General features: G+C 45.7%; 1 protein-coding gene across 1 annotated transcript in view; it reads left to right on the top strand.

Annotated features, from left to right (window-relative positions):
• The window catches only part of piezo1 (piezo type mechanosensitive ion channel component 1 (Er blood group)), a 186,901-nt gene that overhangs the window by 120,374 nt on the left and 45,071 nt on the right, over nt 1-21,456 (top strand). The window contains exons 20-27 of the mRNA XM_080740889.1: nt 4,556-4,681; nt 5,797-5,997; nt 6,999-7,203; nt 9,086-9,190; nt 9,616-9,772; nt 13,222-13,465; nt 14,066-14,162; nt 17,365-17,530. Of these exons, the coding sequence (XP_080597015.1) occupies nt 4,556-4,681; nt 5,797-5,997; nt 6,999-7,203; nt 9,086-9,190; nt 9,616-9,772; nt 13,222-13,465; nt 14,066-14,162; nt 17,365-17,530 (1,301 nt within the window). The remainder of the gene's footprint in view (nt 1-4,555; nt 4,682-5,796; nt 5,998-6,998; nt 7,204-9,085; nt 9,191-9,615; nt 9,773-13,221; nt 13,466-14,065; nt 14,163-17,364; nt 17,531-21,456) is intronic.

The raw sequence follows: 21,456 nt of genomic DNA, 5'->3' as shown, positions 1-21,456 counted from the left end.
GTTCCATGAGGCAGGGGGGGTCGAATGAGACTTGGTGGTGGAGGGAGGGGACTGAGGTGGAGAGGTGGAGTAAGTGGGAGATGAATGAGCGGCCCTGGGGGATTATGCGGATGGCGTAGTTGAGGTGGCCGAGTAGGGACAGGAGCTGTTGCTTGGTGCACTGGGGGATGTCGAGGTAGTTGGAGAGCAGCAAGGTGATGCGGTTGAGTTTGTCGGTGGGGAGGGAGGCTTGGAAAGTGAAGGAGTCCAGGGTGATGCCTAGGAACTCCAGGGAGGTGAGGGGGCCTTCGGTTTTGTCAAGGGCTAGGGGAACGCCGAGGGCGTTGAAAACGGAGGTGAGTGTGGTGAGGCCGGAAGCGGGGGGTGCTGAGGGGGGGGTGACTACGAGGAAGTCGTCTAACAGGTGGGTGATGAAGGGGAGCTTGTGGTTATTGGTCAGGATCCAGCAGAGGGCCTCGGCGAGGGAGTCGAAAATTTTGGGGCTGCTCTTGCACCCGAAGGTGAGGCGGACGGCGAAAAAGTACTGGTCTTTCCAGTGGACGCCGAAAACGTGCCAGCTGTCTGGGTGGAGTGGCATTACTTTAAAAGCGGCAGTGATATCGGCTTTGGCTAGCCAGGCGCCTTTTCCGGCGAGCCGGATAAGGCGGATGGCTCCATCTACGGTTGAATAATGCATGGAGAAATCTGGGCTGGGGATGAGGCTGTTAATGCTGGGGGTGGATGTGCCGTGGGGGGATGAGAGGTCAATGATTATGCGTTTTTTACCGGAATATTTGCGTGTGGCTATGCCGATGGGGCTGATGCGGTAAGTGGGGAATGGTGGGGTGGAAAAAGGGCCGATCATGAAGCCGGAATCTACCTCTTTTTGCAGGAGGGAGGTGACTGAGTCGGGGTCGTTGGTGGCGGACTGGAGGTTTTGGCAGGTGTGTGAGTTGTCTGGGATGGTGACTAGGCCGGGTGAGAAACCGAAATTGAGGCCTCCGAGGAGGTAGCATGCAATGGCGGGGTCTGGGTGGGTGGACAATTTGGCGGCTAGGGCGGGGATGTTGATGGGGGTGGAAAGATGGTGGGATAGTCAACTGGGGCCTGATGGCCTGGTGGGGTTGTGGGGGCAGGAGGCTCTGGCGTGAGAACCCCCGCAGTGGCTGCAAACATGTAGGAGTTTGCAAGAGTTGGCTGAGCAACCCAGGTCGTTGTAGTTGTTGCAAATCATGCTTTTGCCGCAAAACAGGACGGGGCGCCCACGCCGGTCGGTGGTGCGGTTGTTGGCGGGGTAGACTGGGGAGCTTTTTGGGGGCAGGCAGGGGAGGCCGAGGAGGGAGGGTACTGCTGGGCTGGCTGTGGCAGCTCTGGAGGTGGAAGGGCGGGGGGCGGCGAGGGTGCATTGGCTGGCGGGGTGGGCAGGGTTGCCGCAAAGGCTGCAGGACAGGGCTGCTCTGCCTGCGAAAATGCGGCAGTACAGCTCCAGGTCGAGGTGGCCCCAGTAGGTGACGACGTTGAACTGCTGGAGTCTGGAGGCTGCCATGGCTGCGAACTGGTGGTGGTATTCCTGGAACAAAGAGCCCCCGAAACGCACCGCCAGGTCCAGCAGCACGCCCATGTAGTCGTCCAATAACAATTTGAATGAATAACAATAATTTATGCCAGGTGCATCCAGTGCAACGCGGTCCCCTCGGAAAATAACAGGAAGCGTTGATAAGATAGAATCAATATTCGGCGTTGTCTATGTCACGCTTGTTTTTACAAAACATTCTTTAGAGCAATGTTTAGTCGTAAATTACATTGTGTGTTTGTTTACATAGCTGCCATGTTGGATATGGCACAGAATCAAGCAATGCAGATTGATATGAGCCAGCTGCTCTGAGTCTTTGATTAGACAGCAGTCTGTTATTAAGTTCAGCTGTCTTTATTCAAAAATAACACCACTGAATACAGTAATTGGCCAATCGGAATCAAGCATTCAATCAAGCTGTGTTATAAACCAGTGGTTCTCAACCTTTTCAGGCCGCGACCCCCAAAATAATCATATTTGAACTGGGGACCTCCCACCCTACACAAGCATTTGGAATTGTAGGAGTTGGCATTACATTTTAGTTTGACTTGATCTATTCCATTGTGAAAATAGCCGATCTACATGCTCACAATGCCTCACAATGCGAGGCGTTGTAGATCTGCTATTTTCACAATTTCTGCCTCTAATATTTGACAATTTGACCAATGTTTGACCCAGAGGTACTAAATAGGTCTTTAACACATTGACCGCCATTTTAACATTCACTGTAGGCTCCCCTGCCATTTTGTTTAAGCATTTTCTTCATATTTAGACATTTTTCCTAAATTCCCTGTTTGCACGAAAATGTCATACAGTGCATGGATTAAAAGAGGACATCCTCTAGTCTCTCCAAAAAATATTTTTTTGTATGTACGATGTAGCAATCTAGAGTTTTGGCCATTTCAAACCCCTTGTTTTTTCAAAATCCAGGTGGAAATTCAAAATAATTGGAGTTATTGACCTTTTTGTGAATGATCTGTTTTCAAGTGGATAACTCACTTGAGATGTGTCTTTATGGCTTCAGGCATTATCAGATAAGTGTACTAATGTAATTATGTAATAGGATTTATTTTTAGAATTTTCTGTTTAGAAAAATGCAGAGAAAAATATTTTTATCGGCTATATCTGACCAAAAAACTCACATACTATATTGCAGTATTTCTGTGAGTATTTCTGTGAGCCCCCACTTGGGGGCGCTTTCTCTCTGTCTCTGTGTGTCTGCTGGTTGTCTTTTGCTCTGTACAGGTGCACACACACAAATAGACATAAAAGGGGGCATGAGTCTTTTTTCTAACATGTCCTAGAATGTGAAAATAGCAGATCTACAAGCTCTACAAGCTCAACACATCGCTCTGAGACTGTGACACATTGAGAGCTTGTCATTCAATTTTATATGAGATACTTCAATGGTTTCCAGTGGAAATAAGCTTAGTCTTTTCATGGATCTCCTTTTAGTAGACCTTGTACCAGTGAACTGTACCGTCATGAAACTGTACCTTTTCCTATGCAAACTTCTAATAAAGTCTTCAATCAATCAATCAAAGTCGAGCTTGTAGATCTGCTATTTTCACATTCTAGGACATGTTGGAAAAATGTCTCCCCCTGCCCCTAAAAAAATCCTCTGCACTGCCCTGCTAAACAGCTCCTCTGCGTCTTTGCTCGTTAGTAACGACACTAGTTGATCTCTTGCTTTTTGGGAGGAGCGTGGTGGGGGAGCGTGGGAGTTTTGGTGGTGGTCCGTGAGAAGTGTTGGCTGGAGACCAGGCAGGGTAATGAGAGGACGGACCCCCTTCCAGGGACCACTTCACTTGTCTCTGACTCAACTGGATCGCGTCGTGAACTTTATGTAATCGGGCAGTTTTATTGATTGATTTTGTAAGAGTTGATTATCGTGTTCCCACTGCTCTGCGGAGCGAAGCGTTGGGCCCGCGGACCCCCTGTTAGAAAGCCGACCAGGGACCCCCCTTTGCAAAGGACCGCCTGGCGCCAATGGCCTGCTTGGCTGCTTGTGGACCATTACAAAACAATATATTATAGCCTGGATATATGGATTATAACCTGTGGATTCTAATCAACCATCATCATTCTCAGGTATGTTTTAGAAGCATTTATATGGCGAATTGGCGATAATTATTTTGTATCTAGAGAGAGAGAGAGAGAGAGAGAGAGAGAGAGAGAGAGACAGATCTCTGAATCAGAGACTCTGATAGCACTGTGCTGATCAGGACAGGGGGACCACTGAAACAGACAGTGGTCCGTGGACCACCAGCCAGCTAAGAGATGTTCACACACACACACACACACACACACACACACACACACACACACACACACACACACACACACACACACACACACACACACACACACACACAGCTGTTCTCACACTTTTTTTTTCTTCTCTTTTTTTTCCGCCAGCCTTGTGTGCGCAAAATGCGTCACTGTGCCAGTTCACTGTGGGTTATGGGGAGATTTATATGCATTTGTATTGCAATTTATACATTATTACAGTCTTTTTTTCAAACACACTTACTTTGATGTGTGATATTTTAGGTTCTCTGTAAGATAAAAGGATAAAAATTTGTCACGAGCTGGGGGAGAGTGTAATTAAACATTACATTATATAAAAGCAAATTCTCGGGACTATCGGGCCTGGCGGGGAACGACATTGGGATTTTCTCGGGACTATCGGGGGAGGCGGGGAATGAGTTAATGTCCTTAAATTGTCACTTTATAAATGTGCCGTTACCCTGTATACACATATTGTATGTTGGTCTGTTGAGTGAGAAAACAATGTTAACATTTAGCTAAACATCTTGGGACCCCCCAAAATAATTTGGGGACCCCTCTGGGGGTCCTGACCCACAGGTTGAGAACCACTGTTATAAACAAAACTAAACATGTGTTGCTCCGTTCTTGTCTGTCTGTCTGTCTGTCTGTCTGTCTGTCTGTCTGTCTGTCTGTCTGTCTGTCTGTCTGTCTCCTCCTTCCTGTTGCTAACAGCCTCTGTCCAATCAAACCAACCTGGCACCAGAAGAGATGAGGAACTCGACCCTCTACAAGGAGCCGGTGGATCCGGCCAACTGGTTTGGAGTTAGAAAAGATGCCACGGTCCTGGGATACAGCAAGGTGGAGTCAATATGCCAACGTCTCTCTATTGACTTATGTATGGAGCACATAAGAATGTCACTATATTTACTGATAATGGAAGCAGGACATCTCAAACACCATGTGCCGTTAGTAGCAGCACATTCATCATGTTGGACAAGTAGAGAGATAAAATTAAGATGAACTTAATTTAGCCTAATGTAAGTACCAGTAAGACACCTAAGGGTCGAAAAGCGACCTAGGTCGCGCTATCTGTCTTGACCATATATGGATTCTGTTAGTGTGGTTCTCCTAACAGGGCATTATCTGGGATGCAATCCCTTGTATGCCCATATATGGAGATCCCTAACAGAATCCCTTTTATGCCCATACATGGAGATCCCTGTCTGTAGAACCAGCCACACAGATACGGGCTGTCTTGGCCATATGGATTCTGTTAGTGTGGTATGTGGCCGAAGTGGCCTCCATATATGGGCATTCCCATATGAAGTCTTTTTAGATATGGGCTTAATATTGATGGCATCAGGGAACTCCCTATATGGGCATAAAGGGATTCTGTTTGTGTGGTTCCCCTGACATCACAGTGATGTCAGAGCATGATGTCAGAGCGGTAAACCCATAGACCGTTAAAAAAGTGTACACATCCAGACAGACGGAGTCAGCATGTGCCGTTTCACATACTAAACTGCGACCTTCTTCGGTCGCAATCCCACCCCTGCACACATAAAATTTAGAAATACCATCCATCCACATGTTCACATGATACAGTATGTGTGACCCCCAGCCCACCCCCACAACTCACACAGACACACAGGAAACCACAATGCAACACACAAACAGAGACGGAGGCCTGAGAAAATAGGATACTTTTTAAAGATGACATTTGTTACAGATCTCAGGCCATCCGGCAGTTTGTTCCAGAGAGTAGGACCACATTGACTCATTCCACCATCACCAAAAAAAAAAGAAAATCGGTTGCAGCATACATTCCTAATCTTTGGAGTGTTTGTTTTTTTCACCCTCTTCCTCTTGTGGGCAGGACTCTGTATTTTATTGCAAAGAAATCAGTTCAGATTCAGTATAATGAAACACATGTGGTCTAACATTGTATTCCTCCCCTGCGTTTCCCACGCCAGAATCACCTGTTAGTGCTGATGCTGTTGGTGTTTGAGGCGACGGTGTATCGCCACCAGGCCCACCACTACCGCCAGCTCCAGTGTTCTCCTCCCACCATCCCTTCCCTGTTTCCCTCTGCCACCAGGGACACGCTGGACAACGGCCTGCTGCCCTGCTTGAAATACCTCATCAACTACACCTTCTACAAGTTTGGACTAGAGGTATGGAATCATTAGGGGTGCAACATATCGAACCGAATATCGAATACCGAACACCGAACCGAAAGACCCTGTACCGAACAATACAATACAATACCACTCAACATCCACATTCCCCTGGAACCCCCTCCGCAGAGCCCACTTAGAGACCACCACTACCCTAGAGTTTGGGTACCGTATTGTTCAAAGTTAAAACAAAATAATACGTAGTTATAAAATACATTTATAAATCAAGGACATTACTGTTTATTTTTTGTATCGAAAACGTATCGAACCGTCACGCCAAAATATCGAATCGATCCGAACCGTACATTTTGTAACTTTTTGTAACCTTAGTAACCCTTAGTAATCATATAGCTTCATTACATGTCATTATTAAGCCATTTAGGTCTAGCATTATTGAATGCTTTAGCTATTGAAAAATAGCAGATATACAAGCTCACAGCGCGGCAAATCTGCTATTTTTGAAAAAGACGCGAAAATGTGTGCACATCTTTGAATATATGTATTTTTAGAGCGAACATTTGTAACTCAAATTCTGCACCACTGACATAGAAACATAGGTCTTTCAAAAAACCTTAGAAGGATTCAGAAGACACTTCGGAATCGGGTCAAAATCGGGTCAAAATTCAAATGTTCAAATGTTCAAATCTACAAGCTCGCAGCGCGGCGCTGTGAGCTTGTATATCTGCTATTTTTTAACTCATATAGTGCCAATCCCGAGAAGACTCGTGAAAAGTACTCGAGTATCACATGGTGCCATGACGCGATGACGTCAGACCGGAAGTGTTTACGCTGTGGACTTCTGGCCTTCAAAATAAGATAACGGGAGTGAATGCAGCCTGAAGGTGGCATCGTGGACTTTATAATCCGTTCATTTCAGGAGCACTAAATGAGTTAATTGTTAAAGCATAAAATAATGCGTAATAATGTGTACCCGGTCTAAAACAAGGGCGACCTATAGGTGTTCATATAAACATTTGTGTCCACCTGTCACGCCAAAGATCTGCTTCCTGCTGACGGTGAACGTGATTGGCCAGAGGATGAACTTCCTGGTGATCCTCCACGGATGCTGGTTGGTCGCCATCTTGGTGAGGCGTCGGCGGGCGGCTATTGCTCAGATCTGGCCTAAATACTGCCTGTTCCTGTCCATCTTCATGATCTACCAGTATGTACTGTGTGTGGGCATACCACCAGCTCTCTGTATAGGTGAGTAGTAGGGCATTCACCGAATATTTGAATATTCGAATATCAAAGTCACTATTATTCGACGTTGTTCAGTGTTCACCTAAGTCGAATATTCGCGTATTTTTATCTTTTTATTGTTTTCTCTTTAAAGAATATATAGTTTATAAACCTTGGCTAGATAGGAAGTCATAAGAATGAGTTGTCAATGCCCCTGGTGGATGAATTTTTTAATGCTTTATACCAGGGGTTCTCAAAACTTTTTAGGCAGTGACCCCCAAAATAAACATATTTGAACTGGGGACCCCCACCCTGACAAGCACTTAACTGTAGGTATTACATTTAATGTGACTCTGTTCGGCAGATAAATATTGTGAAAATAGCAGATCTACATGCTCACAACGCCTTGGAGGCGTTGACAACGCCTTGGAGGCGTTGTGAGCATGTAGATCGGCTATTTTCACAATGTTCGCCTCTTGTACTTAATATTTGACAGTTTGGCCAGTCCTGTCGAATATTCGACTATTCGAATACTTTGAGGTTGAATAATTTGAATACTAAAAATCACTATTCATGAATGCCCTAGTGAGTAGCAGCGTTTGTTCTACTTGTGAAACAGTGACCTAATAAGCCCCTTTTCCACTGACATGGCCCAACACCACACCACTCCACTCCGCCCACTTGTGCCAGGTTTTCCACTCCAAGGAACTGGGTAGAGTGGTGTGAAAGTGGTACTAAACGTGGTACTAAAAAGTATCCAATCCAGAGTAGGTCTGAGCTGGGCCAAACAGGGCCAAACACTTCATAATGACTGATCACTCACTGACTTTTCATTTAGACCACCAGGATAGTTGTAATACATGATAATAGATGCTATTGTGTTATAATCACTGTTATACATTATTATAGTGTATTATAATTATCATAGTAATATATTAATACTTTATAGTGTATTATAAACACAGTTATAACCCATTATAGTGCATTATAATTAGGATAGTTGTAATAGAAATTTATATTGTATTATAATCACAGTTAAAAGGGTCAAATTGTTTCTTACCGATAGGGGTACTTTTGTGTAATGGAAAATGTAGATATTTGTATGTGGTGTGGTGTGGTACGGTGTAGTGTGGTGCTAAAAATAGGTTTATAATGTGGCGCAAGATGCTCTGGCAGCATCAAGGAGGACTGAAACTGTGTTATTCAACATGTATGGCTCTTGAGTCATGGTTTGGATCCCTAAATACATTAAGAATCATTGCTTAAAGCTTTGTAATGTGGTATGATCTTTGTGTGTAAGATTATTAACACGATATTCCTAAATAGTATATATACTGTCTGTCTGTGCTTATGACTGTACAGTGTTATACTGTAGGTCAGGGCTTTCCATGCCCACGACTCCCAAATGTCCCTAGCCTCTGGCTAAAATGTTCGAAAATAGTAGATCTACAAGCTGTAGATATGACCAGAGCTTGTAGTTCAGCTATTTTTGAAAATGTTTGAAAACTGACAATGAAATGCCCAGAATATGGATGCCAGGTTGAAAGTGATTAAACTGCCATCATAATCGTTTTAAAGATTAGTTTTTTGGGGCTTTTATGCCTTTATTGATAGGACAGTAGACTGACAGGAAATGGGGGGAGAGATGGGGAGTGACAAAGGTTGTCCGGATCGGGAATCGAACCCTATGTGGCAATGCCTTAGTGGTATGCGCCTGGACCAGTAGGCCAGCGGGCGCCTCCTGCCATCATAATCTTATGAACTGAATTTGAATATTAATATTTTTTGTCTCTCTTTTACAAATGCCCCCCTAGTGCTCACTGGCAGCCTCTTTGATGTGGGTAACTGTTGCTGATGATGTTGTTGTCTTTTGTTCTCTACCTCTCCCCATCTCCTCCTCTTTCAGAGTATCCGTGGAGGTGGAACACTCCAGTGTTGATCAACTCAGCTCTCATTAAATGGATCTACTTGCCCGACTTCTTTACACTGCCAAACTCCCAAAACTTGATTGGTCAGTCAAGTTTTTGCGGTGACATGGCGTGTGTGACATACATATGCACACACGCACATTATGTGTGTGTACTTGTATATCATATCATATCGTCGTCGTCGGGTGAAAACCTTGTATGTCCAAAACCGTTCGTTTTGCATTTATCATTTTAAAAATGATTTAGTGAAAACAGCTGATCTGCTGTTTTCACTACTTTTGTGCGACAGCCTTGTGTGATGAAGCAGGGCTTTACTTTGTGAAAGAACGTACGAATTTGAAACTTGGAGATACGAGGTTTCCACCCGACAACGACAATATCATATCATATCATATCATATCATATCATATCATATCATATCATATCATCATTCATTCATCCTCCATACATTTTACACGTCTTTCGATCTAAACATTGATTAGTTGTGTTTTGCTATGTGTGTCGGCAGCGGACTTTGTCCTGCTGATGTGTGCGTCTCAGCAGTGGTGTGTGTTTGAGTGTGAACACACAGAGGATTGGATGGTCCTGGCCGGGGAGAACACGGACAACGCCAACCCCATGGACGGCCGACTCTTTAACCCTGCACCCAACTTCATCAACTGCAGGTCCCTGAATCATACGTACTAACCTCACCTCACCAGGCTATCTCGGGGGAAAGCCTTGTGATCGTTTACAACGGGCTGTTTGATCCTGTCTAAACCACAAGCAGAAGAAGCGGCGTCACTTTGATTTGGTTCCCCCCGTTTGTTTCCCCAATCCCTATTAAAATGCTGGAGTAGCCAAGTGTAGTCTTGCCAGTCGCTACGAGTTTGACTAAAAGATGGATATACCAAACGTATTTTCCAAAAGCAAAACTACTCCGCATCAAGGGGTTTATTAGGTAGGCCCTAAAAGTATGTCCTTGAGTGCAGGGGAATTATTTTTGGGTTAAAACTGTTTCTGGTTTGATAGTTCCGGCCAAAGTGTAGTCCTTTAACACTTGGGTGACTGAACTGAAAAAACTACCCCTCCGCCTGCATTTACCGTTCATTTAGACCGTTAGATTTTCTCCCTTTTGGCCGAGCTGCGCAACACCTCCTCCCCCTGCTGCCGGCGGGGGTTCTATTGTCTTCCAAATGTGAATTAGCATTTCAATTGACCTCTCAAAATACGACGGGACAACAAGCTCACCATAGCCACACAGTTTGTGAGCTTATATAATTAAACATTTGTTTGGCAAAGCTTTCATATATGTCCCGACTTTATTATTATTATTACTAGAAATTGATATAAGTTAGTTAATTATAAAGAGAACGTTGATCAGTAGGCTCACTAGAGCGAAGCCGTGGCGAGCGAAGCCGTGGCCCAACACAAAGTTAACAAAGAAATTACATAAACAAGGGAAATAACAAATAAAGAATGGTCTAAACACAACTTATAAAGCAACGAAAATAATAAGCTAAATAAGAGGAAACGAAAAATACAATAACTTAGCCAAACAGAACCTTTCCGAAGCGTTCAGAACTCAACAAAAACTCAACACATCTTAAAAATAAATAAATAAATAAATCCCGTCCTGTCCCACTCCTGTACAAGGACTCCTCATACCTGGAGTTGTTGTCTTATGTCTTTCTCTGCTTTACTGTAGCCTACTCACTACTCAGGGATTAGACACAAGTTCATAGGACTACTCTTCTCGGACCCCGAAAACTTTAAAGGTAGAAATGTATTTTATTCACGACTTTTATGCGCAACTCTATTGTTGCGCTGACGGCGCCTGGTTTGTGCTGCGTCTCTTAGTTTTCACTTGAGTTGAGAAACAAACCACTTCAATATGATGGACGTTATGTAACATTTTGTCAACAATCTCTGCACCTTTGGAGTAATATAAAAGTTCACTTTGAGTCTTTGACACTTATTTATATCCATCGCGCTGTTCAACTCTGCACAACGCGGCACAAAGCGTTGCAGCGTGATGCGATCTATAGGCCTATATAGAGAGAAAGAGAGAGAGAGATAATTCACATTCTCTTCACTCTGTAAAATGTTCACGTAGTGTTTTTTGCTTAGGCATGTAACAATAAAAAGCAAATGATTATCCATTAGAAATTAAACGTGCAGGACACAAGTGTCGGGTGCCTATACTGTTTGATCGCACCCATGTCACCGTGACATGCGTGCCGTCTAAAAGCCGTCTCCACTCGGACAGAACAGGCGCAGCGTGTGCGCAGCGTGTGCCGTGTAGGCATATCTATACAAGATATTCATTTTGGCCGATAACTTATAGATCACCCAGTTGTTCTTTATAATGTATTATTAGCTGAAATGATGCTTAGCTTTTAGAAACACGCTGTGCAGTGGCAGCAGCGTCGCACTTCTCCCGGTCAGCAAGAGCATCATCTCCCCACAAATGATTGCTCCTGCACGGCTAAAATAATAAATTAATAATAGGCCTACATTATATACACCATAGCGATTCTCATAATTAATATTATATTGATACTATTTATGAAATAAAACATTTCCAGGTAGTGGTTTTAATGTCTTTGCTAAGCTGACAGTGAAATGCAAATGATCCATTACCTTGAACAAAGGCGCACAACGGGAGCGCTAAACGTGTGAATTCTCTTAGGAGGGGGAGAATGGGGGAGAGCGGTCTATTCTGCCGATAATTACCGTCAGAGTGGTATAATTGTATTTTATTTCATAATTAGGAAACGTTTCAGAAGGGGAAAAAAAACGAGAACATATATGTTGAGTATTTAGGAAAAGTCATGGAAGGGGAAATTTCTGAGACCTTCACAGGGAGAGTTATTGCACTTTGAAATCTCAAAATCGGCCTAAAGGACCGGTTAGTCACCCGTGTGTTAAGGACTACAACATGACGTAGAGTGGTTTCCGCTCCCGACCGGATCAAACCCCGAAAAGTGAAGGGAACCTAGGTTACATACAGACCATCTGTGACCACCACCACTAATTGTCCAAATTGTTCAGTCAAAAACATTCATTTTGATAGAAACGCTTAAAATGACCAGTTTCCTTCTTTGCCATCATCATGGATTTTTGCCAGTAAATACGACATTTTGCAATTAGTGTGTCATAAAACATCAAAGTGAACAAAGAAAGTATGTTATTGTAGAAACTAGAGTGCAAGTGGATTATAAACTCATTGAACAATTGAAGTTATGTCAAGAAAACCAAATCAAGAATGTGGGCTAAACATATCTCTGCTGTCGTGGCCAAAACCTCCTAACTCCAAAATCGGGAAAATGAGCTCAAGTGGAGTAAGGAGGTTTTGACCGAAGGGCTTTTTACTACTTTTCATTGGTTCAATATTATTTTAACCAACACACAAACGTAAAGGGTGTTCAATAGCACATGTTTATGAAAAAATCACACTTGTGTGAACTGAGCGGTGGAGACTGTGTGTGTGTGTGTGTGTGTGTGTGTGTGTGTGTGTGTGTGTGTGTGTGTGTGTGTGTGTGTGTGTGTGTGTGTGTGTGTGTGTGTGTGTGTGTGTGTGTGTGTGTGTGTGTGTGTGTGTGTGTGTGTGTGTGTGTGTGTGTGTGCCTGGCCTCAGTGGCCTGAACAACAGCGCCCCTCCCTTAACATGTGTGGTCATAAAAGGTACTGCAGGCTACATACAGACAGCACGCACACATACATACCCACACACACGGCCACGTATAGGAGAAGGCTCCACCGCTCAAAAAGAGAGGGCCAATCGGGTGGAGTTGGCTGGTTTGGCAGAAAGTGTGGAGTTAGGAGGTTTTGTCCCAAGCACTTTTTACTACTTTCCATTGGTTCAATATTATTTTAACCAACACTCAGATGTAAAGGGTGTTCAATAGCCCTCATTTATGCCAAAAAATCTAAAATTATGCTCTTTTTCATATAGGCTTCTGAGCTGCTACTCAGGCAGAGGGGATTCCCTCTGGCTGGTTTATACATGTACAGGCTTCAAGAAATTGCACAATCGCACCTCAACCAAAAGTATGAAACATAACTTTCATAACAATATTATTCATTTAGGACATCTTTGTTCTCTTCCTCTCTCTGTCCGTCCTTCACTCAGGTCTTATCTAGACATGGCCAAAGTTCTGGTGTTCCGTTTCCTCTTCTGGTTCGTCCTGGCGGTGGTCTTTGTGACGGGAGCGACCAGGATCTCTGTGTTCGGACTGGGCTACCTGCTGGCCTGTTTCTTCTTCCTGCTGTTTGGAACGCAGCTGTTGGTCAAGCCGTCCAGGTCCCGTCTGATTCTCTGGGACTGTCTCATCATGTATAATGTTGCAGTTATTATATCTAAAAATATGCTGGCGGTAAGTGCCTTTACATTTCTGGACGCTGATCTCATCTCAGAGTGATGAATAGGATAGGACTGGTTGATAGGACTTTGAAGTGTTATCACAAGATGTACGCCAAATGCTATTTTTGTTTTAAATGATTTCATTTATTGAAACAGGATTTTTGAATGCAGGGTTTAATTCACCCTTTGTTAACCTTCTGGTTGGTCCCTGACTGACCAACCAGCAGGCTCTATCTGCCTTGTCCCGCCCTGGTTCCGCCTTTTTTATGTTGAATTTGCTAAAAGATAATCTTTGGAGAAATAAAAACATTTAAAAACATGCTGAGTCACTATACTGCCACTGAGCAGCTCCATTTTACTGAAACCAAGTTTGAAATTAGAATTTAACACACATAATAACAATACGAAGCAACTGAATTAAAATGGTAGTGGACGGAGTGTCCCACCGAGTGTCCCACCAAGACACAGCAACCAATGGGTGTGAAGAGGGGCGGGACAACGGGCAGGACTTGACAAAGGGTGAATTGGGTAAATGAGACTCGTACATGCATTAAAAACAGGTGAATACACGTACAGTACACACAAATACGTGGCTGTGTGCATTTTCTTTCAGATCCTGGCATGCGTGTTTGTGACAGAAATGCAGAAGGGCTTCTGTTGGGTGATCCAGCTGTTCAGTCTGGTCTGTACAGTCAAAGGCTACTATGACCGTAAGTACACATCTATTGACCACAGTTCTAGTCCGCAAAGCCTGCTGACGCTGACTAGTGTGTTTGCATGCATAGGCGATTCTAGCCTCTTCCAGCAGGGGGTGCACGACCTCTATTACCTCATGCACGCGCGCGCAGCGCGCGTGCACGACGTTCGCGTGCGCGCGAAAAAAAATTGCGGATATTAGCGGTTTTGTAATGTTGTTTTAGCGGATTTCTGCAGTTAATTTTGTACCCAAATGTAACACAATATAAACAAAAAAAAGTGTAAAACAGGTGCTTCTTTTTCTAGACACCATATGTCTATCTATAGGATTTATTTACTTATTTTGCAGACAGAGGCAGCACAGCCAGGACATATAAAGCCAAACATCAAGTTAATCATCATTCATCAAGCAATCAAGCAGTCATTTACAGTGTCAAATAAGCATTTCACAAAAACAAATAGTAGACACATCCTTATTACACAATGAACTGCAGCCTCCGGGTTTTGCACTTGCAAACCTTTCAATTATTTTCTGCACTTTAATTTCGTGTATTTTCTCAATCTGTAAAATGCCTATATCTGACACTCTTTTATCAGTCATGGTTGTCCGTAAATACGTTTTTAGTTGTCTCAAAGTAGAGAAACTGCGCTCAGCTGAAGCACTCGTAACTGGTATGGTGAGGTACAGTGTGTAGACGTGTTTTAATGTACCAAATGAATCAGAATTATGCATTCCCTTCTCTTGAAAAAAAGCAAGTTTCTTTTCAAACAGTGTCGTGTCCTCCATTTCTTTTTTTTGCGCACATTCTCTTCAATATAACGAAACAGTTGAAAAAAGGGAACATAATAGAATGCACTTGGAGGGAGTACAACAGCATTGTGTAAACAGAGATGTGTCTTTATGTACCTGTCCTCCTGAAAGCTTGCTCGGCGTTCTCAGAACCAAAGGCCCGACATGGAAAGCAGAACGCCCGGTCATGGCGCACGCTATACTCCAGCCAGGCAAAATCTTTAAACCACTCCTTTCTGAATTTGCGTTGTTTTTCGCCAGCGGCCTTTAATGGACATTCTACATCTTCTGGCTGATATGGACCCAAAGCCAAAAACTGCTTGGCTTTATCCGGGCCATGGCAAGGGTCTCTTTCATGAACAAAGTTGGCTTCATTTGGCTCCTCTGGGTCTGGGCCTGGGGTAACAACAGTTGAGTCTGGAGTGGGGCTTGCTTGCTGTGGAGGAACCGGGGCCTCGGTCTCCGGCAACGGCGAGCCTTCCACAGTGATGTCGGTGGCTGGATCACTGCTGCTGCAAGCTCCGTCCACCTCCTCTGGTTCACGTTCATTAGCATTACTGTCAGTGTCGAGTGAACTACTATACTTGCCCCTCCACCTCTCTTTTTGCGCACATTTTACAAATCACGATCACTGTTTTATTTAATAATTATAAAATAAAGTTACATTACAAAAAAACAAAAAAAAACAAAATGGCCGCCTGGCGGCCAGGGGGTGCACGTGCACCCTAGGACACCCCTTAAAATCGCCTATGTTTGCATGCATGATGCATGTGTGCTAATTGCGACCGTCAGGTTACTATGCTGTGTGTCTGTCTGTCTGTCTGTCTGTCTGTCACGTCACGTCACGTGACGTCACGTCACACTTTTGCCCCTACTCATATCTCCGCCACCGTTGGCCCTATCGATGCCAAACTTTCCACACACACCCCTTGGATGGCAAATCACAACCTCCGCCCCCGATTTCTCACATGGCCCTCTTCTAGCGCCACCATCAGGCCGATTTTTGCACAACACATTTTTGGACACTGCTCCTACATATTTTGGCCTAAAATCACGCAAAGCGGTACACAGTATCTCTAAAGTAATTTCATCAACATGGATCTGTCCCATTTCCCATATTCTCTCATGATTGGCTACGACTGCCTTCTAAAGTTTGTGTATGCAACGTGACGGTCGCTGTTCTCCCGATTAGGAAGTCTTACTGGTGTAATGTCTGGACAGTAATTGCTCCCATCCTTTATCACCTGTTTGTGTGCCCACTTGTTCACTTTTTTGTGTTTTTGTGTTTGTCTTTTAACTGCAACCGTAGGCCGCAAAGGTAAATCTGCAATTTCGTAACACATTGCATGTGTTTCTACCCCATCGTGATTTTTATTGAAATGTCTTTATTGGGAATAACCCCTTGAGATGAACCATCTCGTTTTCAAGAAAACACACAAAACTAGCAAAGGACACAGAGCACACATGAATCATTGCGTCAGATCTATTATATTGTGAGTGAACAAGTAATCTCAAAATGAGAGGACAGCAAAGTTTTGAACAATTGAAAAGATGATAATGACCGGATATGAGCAGGTAGATAGTTCCAGTCGGAAAGGAGCTTTAAAACTAAAGGATTTTTGCCAACTGAGGTGGGAACTTTGAAATAAAGGAGGGTGAGGTTCTACTGTATATGGGGCTAAGATATTGTGGGTAATTAAAATGAATACATTTAAAAATGAATTGTAACCAGTGCTGCTGTTGTCTCATTGTGGTAGATGTCAAGTTAAGGTTTTTCATACATGATAGATACTGTAGATAGATAGATAGATAGATAGATAGATAGATACCTTTATTATCCCACGGGGGAAATTCAGTTGCCCAGAGGCAGCACAGCAGTTAAGGTTACAAGTTACAGAGAAGAAAGAAAGAGTACTGTAGTGTACAGTCCAAAGAGCAAGCACAAAAAAAGATAAATAAAACATAAAGTGTCGAAAGCTATTGCAAAAAAAAGAAGAAGAAGAATATATACATAAAGTGACCACGAAACATTCAACGCTCATAAGTGACACGTCACACACACAAAAAAGCTATACTCAAAGCATAACTTGACAAACAGTGCCAAACAAAAAGAAAGTGCACATAACAGTCACTGCTAGTCAATGCAGTCATGCAACACAAGTATCACACCGCCATATCAACACCGCAATAATACACAGTACAACCAACACAACCCAATAGTGCAAGGCCAGAAAAAAAAGTGACCAAAGTCAGTGCAAATAAGTCAAGAATATATATATATATATATATATATATATATATATATATATATATATATATATATATATATATATTTTTTTTTTTTTTTTTTTCTTTTTACATGGTACAGTTATGAGTCATATATCATATTTTGAACGTTGTGTTCTTGTTCTGGTCCGTCCTGCCAGCAAAGACTGTGAGTGACAAGACGTGCACCCTCCCTGTAGAGGAGGCAGGGATCATCTGGGACGGCATCTGCTTCCTCTTCCTCCTGCTGCAGCGGAGGGTCTTCCTCAGTTTCTACTTCCTGCACGTCACAGCGGACCTCCAGGCATCCGCTAGACAGGCCTCCAGGTAAGAGGAGACCCCCAAAATAATCATATTATTTTAACTGGGGACCCCCCACCCTGACGAGCACTAAGAGTTGAGGCATTACATTTTGTATAACACGGTTCTATTGTGAAAATAGTAGATCTGCATGCTCACAACGCCTTGCGTTGCGAGGCGTTGTGAGCATGTAGATGTGCTATTTTCACAATTTCTACCTCTAATATTTGACAGTTTGGCCAATGTTTAATATATCATTTTAGAGGTCCTAGAAAAGTGCAGATACCCTCTATATACTTAACTCTTTTACTGCTTTATTTATTATTTATTTATTTTGTGTCACTGCCATCAAACGTAGCTTAAAAGTAGCTTACCTTTGCGATGGTATAAAACGAAAGTTACGTATGTAACTACGGTTCTATGAATCCCGAATGACCGCCAGAGGCGGTGCTTTAAGCACTGAATATTCCCCCTCGCGCATGCGTAGTTCGAGTGTTTATACCAAAAAAGTCACCTGTGACCCCCGTATGACCCGGTAGTGGTCTATATGTATCGGGGATCATCAGGGAATCAGTCCCTACAGAATTTTCTCGCGAGAATGCGAGGATTCTGAGTGACCCAGTGCTCTGGTGGTCATTCGGGATTCATAGAACCGTAGTTACATACGTAACTTTCGTTCTATTTCATCCCTCCTGACCGCCAGAGGCGGTGCTTTAAGCACTGAATGACGTATACCAACAGAGTCACGAGGAATCCACAATACAAACCTCAGTGGGTAGAAAGGGAGGACTCCGGGCGAAGGACCACACCCAATGGATGTGGGGTGGCAACGTTAACCTTGTAGTATCGCATGAATGTACCTGGCGCCGCCCAAGAGGCAGCGGCACAGATCTCCTCCAGGGGCACGCCCCTCAGGGCAGCCAACGATGTGGAGACCTTCCTAGTGTCATGGCAGCGAATACCCGATGGTACGGGCGGCTCGCTTGCCGCATAGGCATGGCTGATCGTGTCCACAATCCAGTGGGAGAGGCGCTGTTTTGACAGCGCACAACCCCTCTTTGGGCCACCGTGGCAAACAAACAGCTGCTCCGAGCGCCTAATGCTCTTAGTAGCCAAAACATAGGCCCTAAGGGCCCGCACAGGACACAATAGTTCCGTCCTGCCTGTAAGCTCTCCTGGTGGAGGGATAAACTGAGCCAGCCGTATCGGCTGGTTAAGGTGTGCAGTTGAAAGCACCTTGGGGATGAACGCAATATTTGGCCAGAGGGTGACGCCTGAGCCGTCTGCGTTCCACCTCAGACATGACTCACTCACAGAGAGGGCATGGAGCTCCCCGACACGCTTTGCTGACGTTATGGCCAGGAGGAAGGCCGTCTTACAAGACAGCCACTTCAACGGTGCCCAGGCCAAGGGCTCAAATGGAGGCCCACATAGGGCATCTAATACCAAATTAAGGTCCCATGCTGGAGCTCTTGGGGCTCTTGGGGGGTTCAGCCTCCGAGCCCCCTTGAGAAACTCAGACACCATCCAGTGGCTCCCCACTGTGCCATTATCAACTCTCACATGATCATGAGATATGGCCGCTAAATAAACTCTTAAGGTCGACGGGGACCGGCCCTTACCAAGAAGCGATTGTAGAAAGCGCAAGACTATCGGAATAGAGCAGCGTACTGAATCCTCGCTGCGGACCTTGCACCAGTTGGAAAAGAGCTTCCAGTGATTGCTGTACTGTGCTCTAGTAGAAGGGGCTCTTGCGTTCAAGATTGTCTCCTGAACGGAGCCTGTACAACTGCTCAGGAGCGGTTCGGGCCCTGCAGCAGCCAAGCACAAAGCTTGAGGAATTGAGGGTTGGGGTGCCAGATCTGACCCCCCAACTGAGATAGGAGGTCTCGCCTGTCCGGGAGGCGCCATGGCATCCCACGGCTGAGCCTGTGGAGCAGTGGAAACCAAATCCTCCCCGGCCAGAAAGGTGCTACCAAGAACCCTCTGGAGAACTAACTGTATTAGAGGAAGAGGTGGAAATGCGTAAAGAAGCGCATCTGGCCATGGGTGAGCCAGTGCGTCCTGGCCCAGAGGACTGGTTGTCTCCGCTAGGGAGAACCACAATGGGCAGTGGGCTGACGCCTCCGAGGCGAACAGGTCCACCTCCGCCCTGCCGAAGTGGTCCCAGATGGACTGCACCACCTCCGTATGGAGGCGCCACTCTCCCGGAGGAGGCTTCTGACGGGAGAGGAAGTCTGCCACCTGGTTTCGGTCCCCTGGCACATGTATTGCCCGTAGGCTGGCCAGGTGTGGGGCTGCCCACATCAAGAGCTCCGTGGCCACCTCCAGGAGCCGTGCCGACTTGGTCCCACCTTGGTGGTTTATGTGACACACGGCCGAGGTGTTGTCTGAGCGTATTAGAACGTGCTTGCCTCTGAGGAATGGCAAGAAATGCTGCAGGGCCAAATACACCGCTCGCAGCTCCAGCACGTTGATGTGGTCGGTACTGTCTTTCGCAGACCACTGTCCGTGAGCTGTCCTTCTCTGCCACACCGCACCCCAGCCCAAGGGGCAGGCATCGGTGGACACGTTCTCCCTGCGGGACGGAAGGGACCCCATAGGGACGCCCTTCGAAATGTAAGCCCGGTCCCTCCATGGAGCTAGGGCAAGGAGACACCGTCGGGACACCATGATCTTCTTGTGTTTGTGCCGCTCGGCATCTAGATGTAAACTGTTGAGCCACCTCTGCAAGGGGCGCAACCGCAGCAAGCCAAGCGGAACAACAGCCGCAATGGATGTTAGTTTGCCTAGAAGGCTGAGGAACGAGAGATATGGCAGACACCTGCCTCTCCGAAAAATGGGCAGAAGTCCCAGAATGTCGTCCACCCGGCGGGCGGACGGACGGGCTGTCATACTTCCTGAGTGCAAGGCCAGGCCAATAAATGTCGCAGTTTGCAATGGATTTAGACAACTCTTTTGCAGATTTACCTTTAATCCTAGACGGGATACGTGGGACAGAAGACGTCCGGTCTGCTCGGCGACTTGTGCCCTGGATGGTGCACATATTAGCCAGTCGTCCAAATATGGCAGGACCTTCATTCCCTGGGCCTGCAACGGTGCCAGTGCTGCTGCCACGCATCTGGTGAAGACCCTTGGGGAGAGGGAGAGCCCGAACGGTAGTACTCTGAACTGCCAGTGTCGTCCCCGATAGGCGAACCGGAGGAAATGGCGGTGTTGAGGAGCAATTGGGATGTGAAAATAAGCGTCCTTTAAGTCCACGGACGTGAACCACTCCCCGTGGGAAATTGACCGTATTACGGCCACCGGGGTCAGCATGTGGAATGGCATGACCTTTAGGTATTGGTTTAGTCCCCTGAGATCTAACACAGGACGGAATCCGCCAGTTTTCTTTGGGACAAGAAAATATGTTGAGTAGAACCCCTGAGGTTTTAAGAGGGGGTCTACGGGCTCTATGGCGCCCTTGTCCAGGAGGGCGGATAGCTCCTGGTCCAATATGATGGCTTTTGCCGGGTCGCCGATGGTAGTCATTTTGACCCGGCTGGCTGTGGGGGGCCGGCGTCGGAATTGGAGCTTGTACCCGTGGGTTAGAGTGGAAACCATCCACAGGTCCGAAGCTTGAGCAGCCCAGTACCTGAGCTGCTGATGTGAAAAATATCCGACGGCCGGCCCCGTGGCTTCAGTATCTAGCAGCCCCTCGACCCCTAGGGGCCCTGGAGGGGGGGCGTCGTCCAGGGTCCGGGGTCTGAAACTGCCTAGATGGCCTAGGGGGCGCGGGGGCAGAGAACCGAAAGTCCTGGGACTGCGCCTGCGCAGGCTGCTGATAGCGGCGCTGGCCTCTGGCCTGAGCTGGTGGTGTGTAAGTTTGTGGGGCAGCCCTTGTCTGCCCCCCGAAGCCCCTACCCCTACCGGGGGGAGTTCTGCTGGGGGGAGGCATGCGTCGCAGGCTTGCG

Source organism: Nannobrachium achirus (assembly GCF_963921795.1).
Source record: "Nannobrachium achirus genome assembly, chromosome: 13".
Lineage (NCBI taxonomy): Eukaryota > Metazoa > Chordata > Actinopteri > Myctophiformes > Myctophidae > Nannobrachium > Nannobrachium achirus.
The sequence above is the reverse complement of the archived record's forward strand: the minus strand, read 5'-3'. Positions and strand labels throughout refer to the sequence as shown.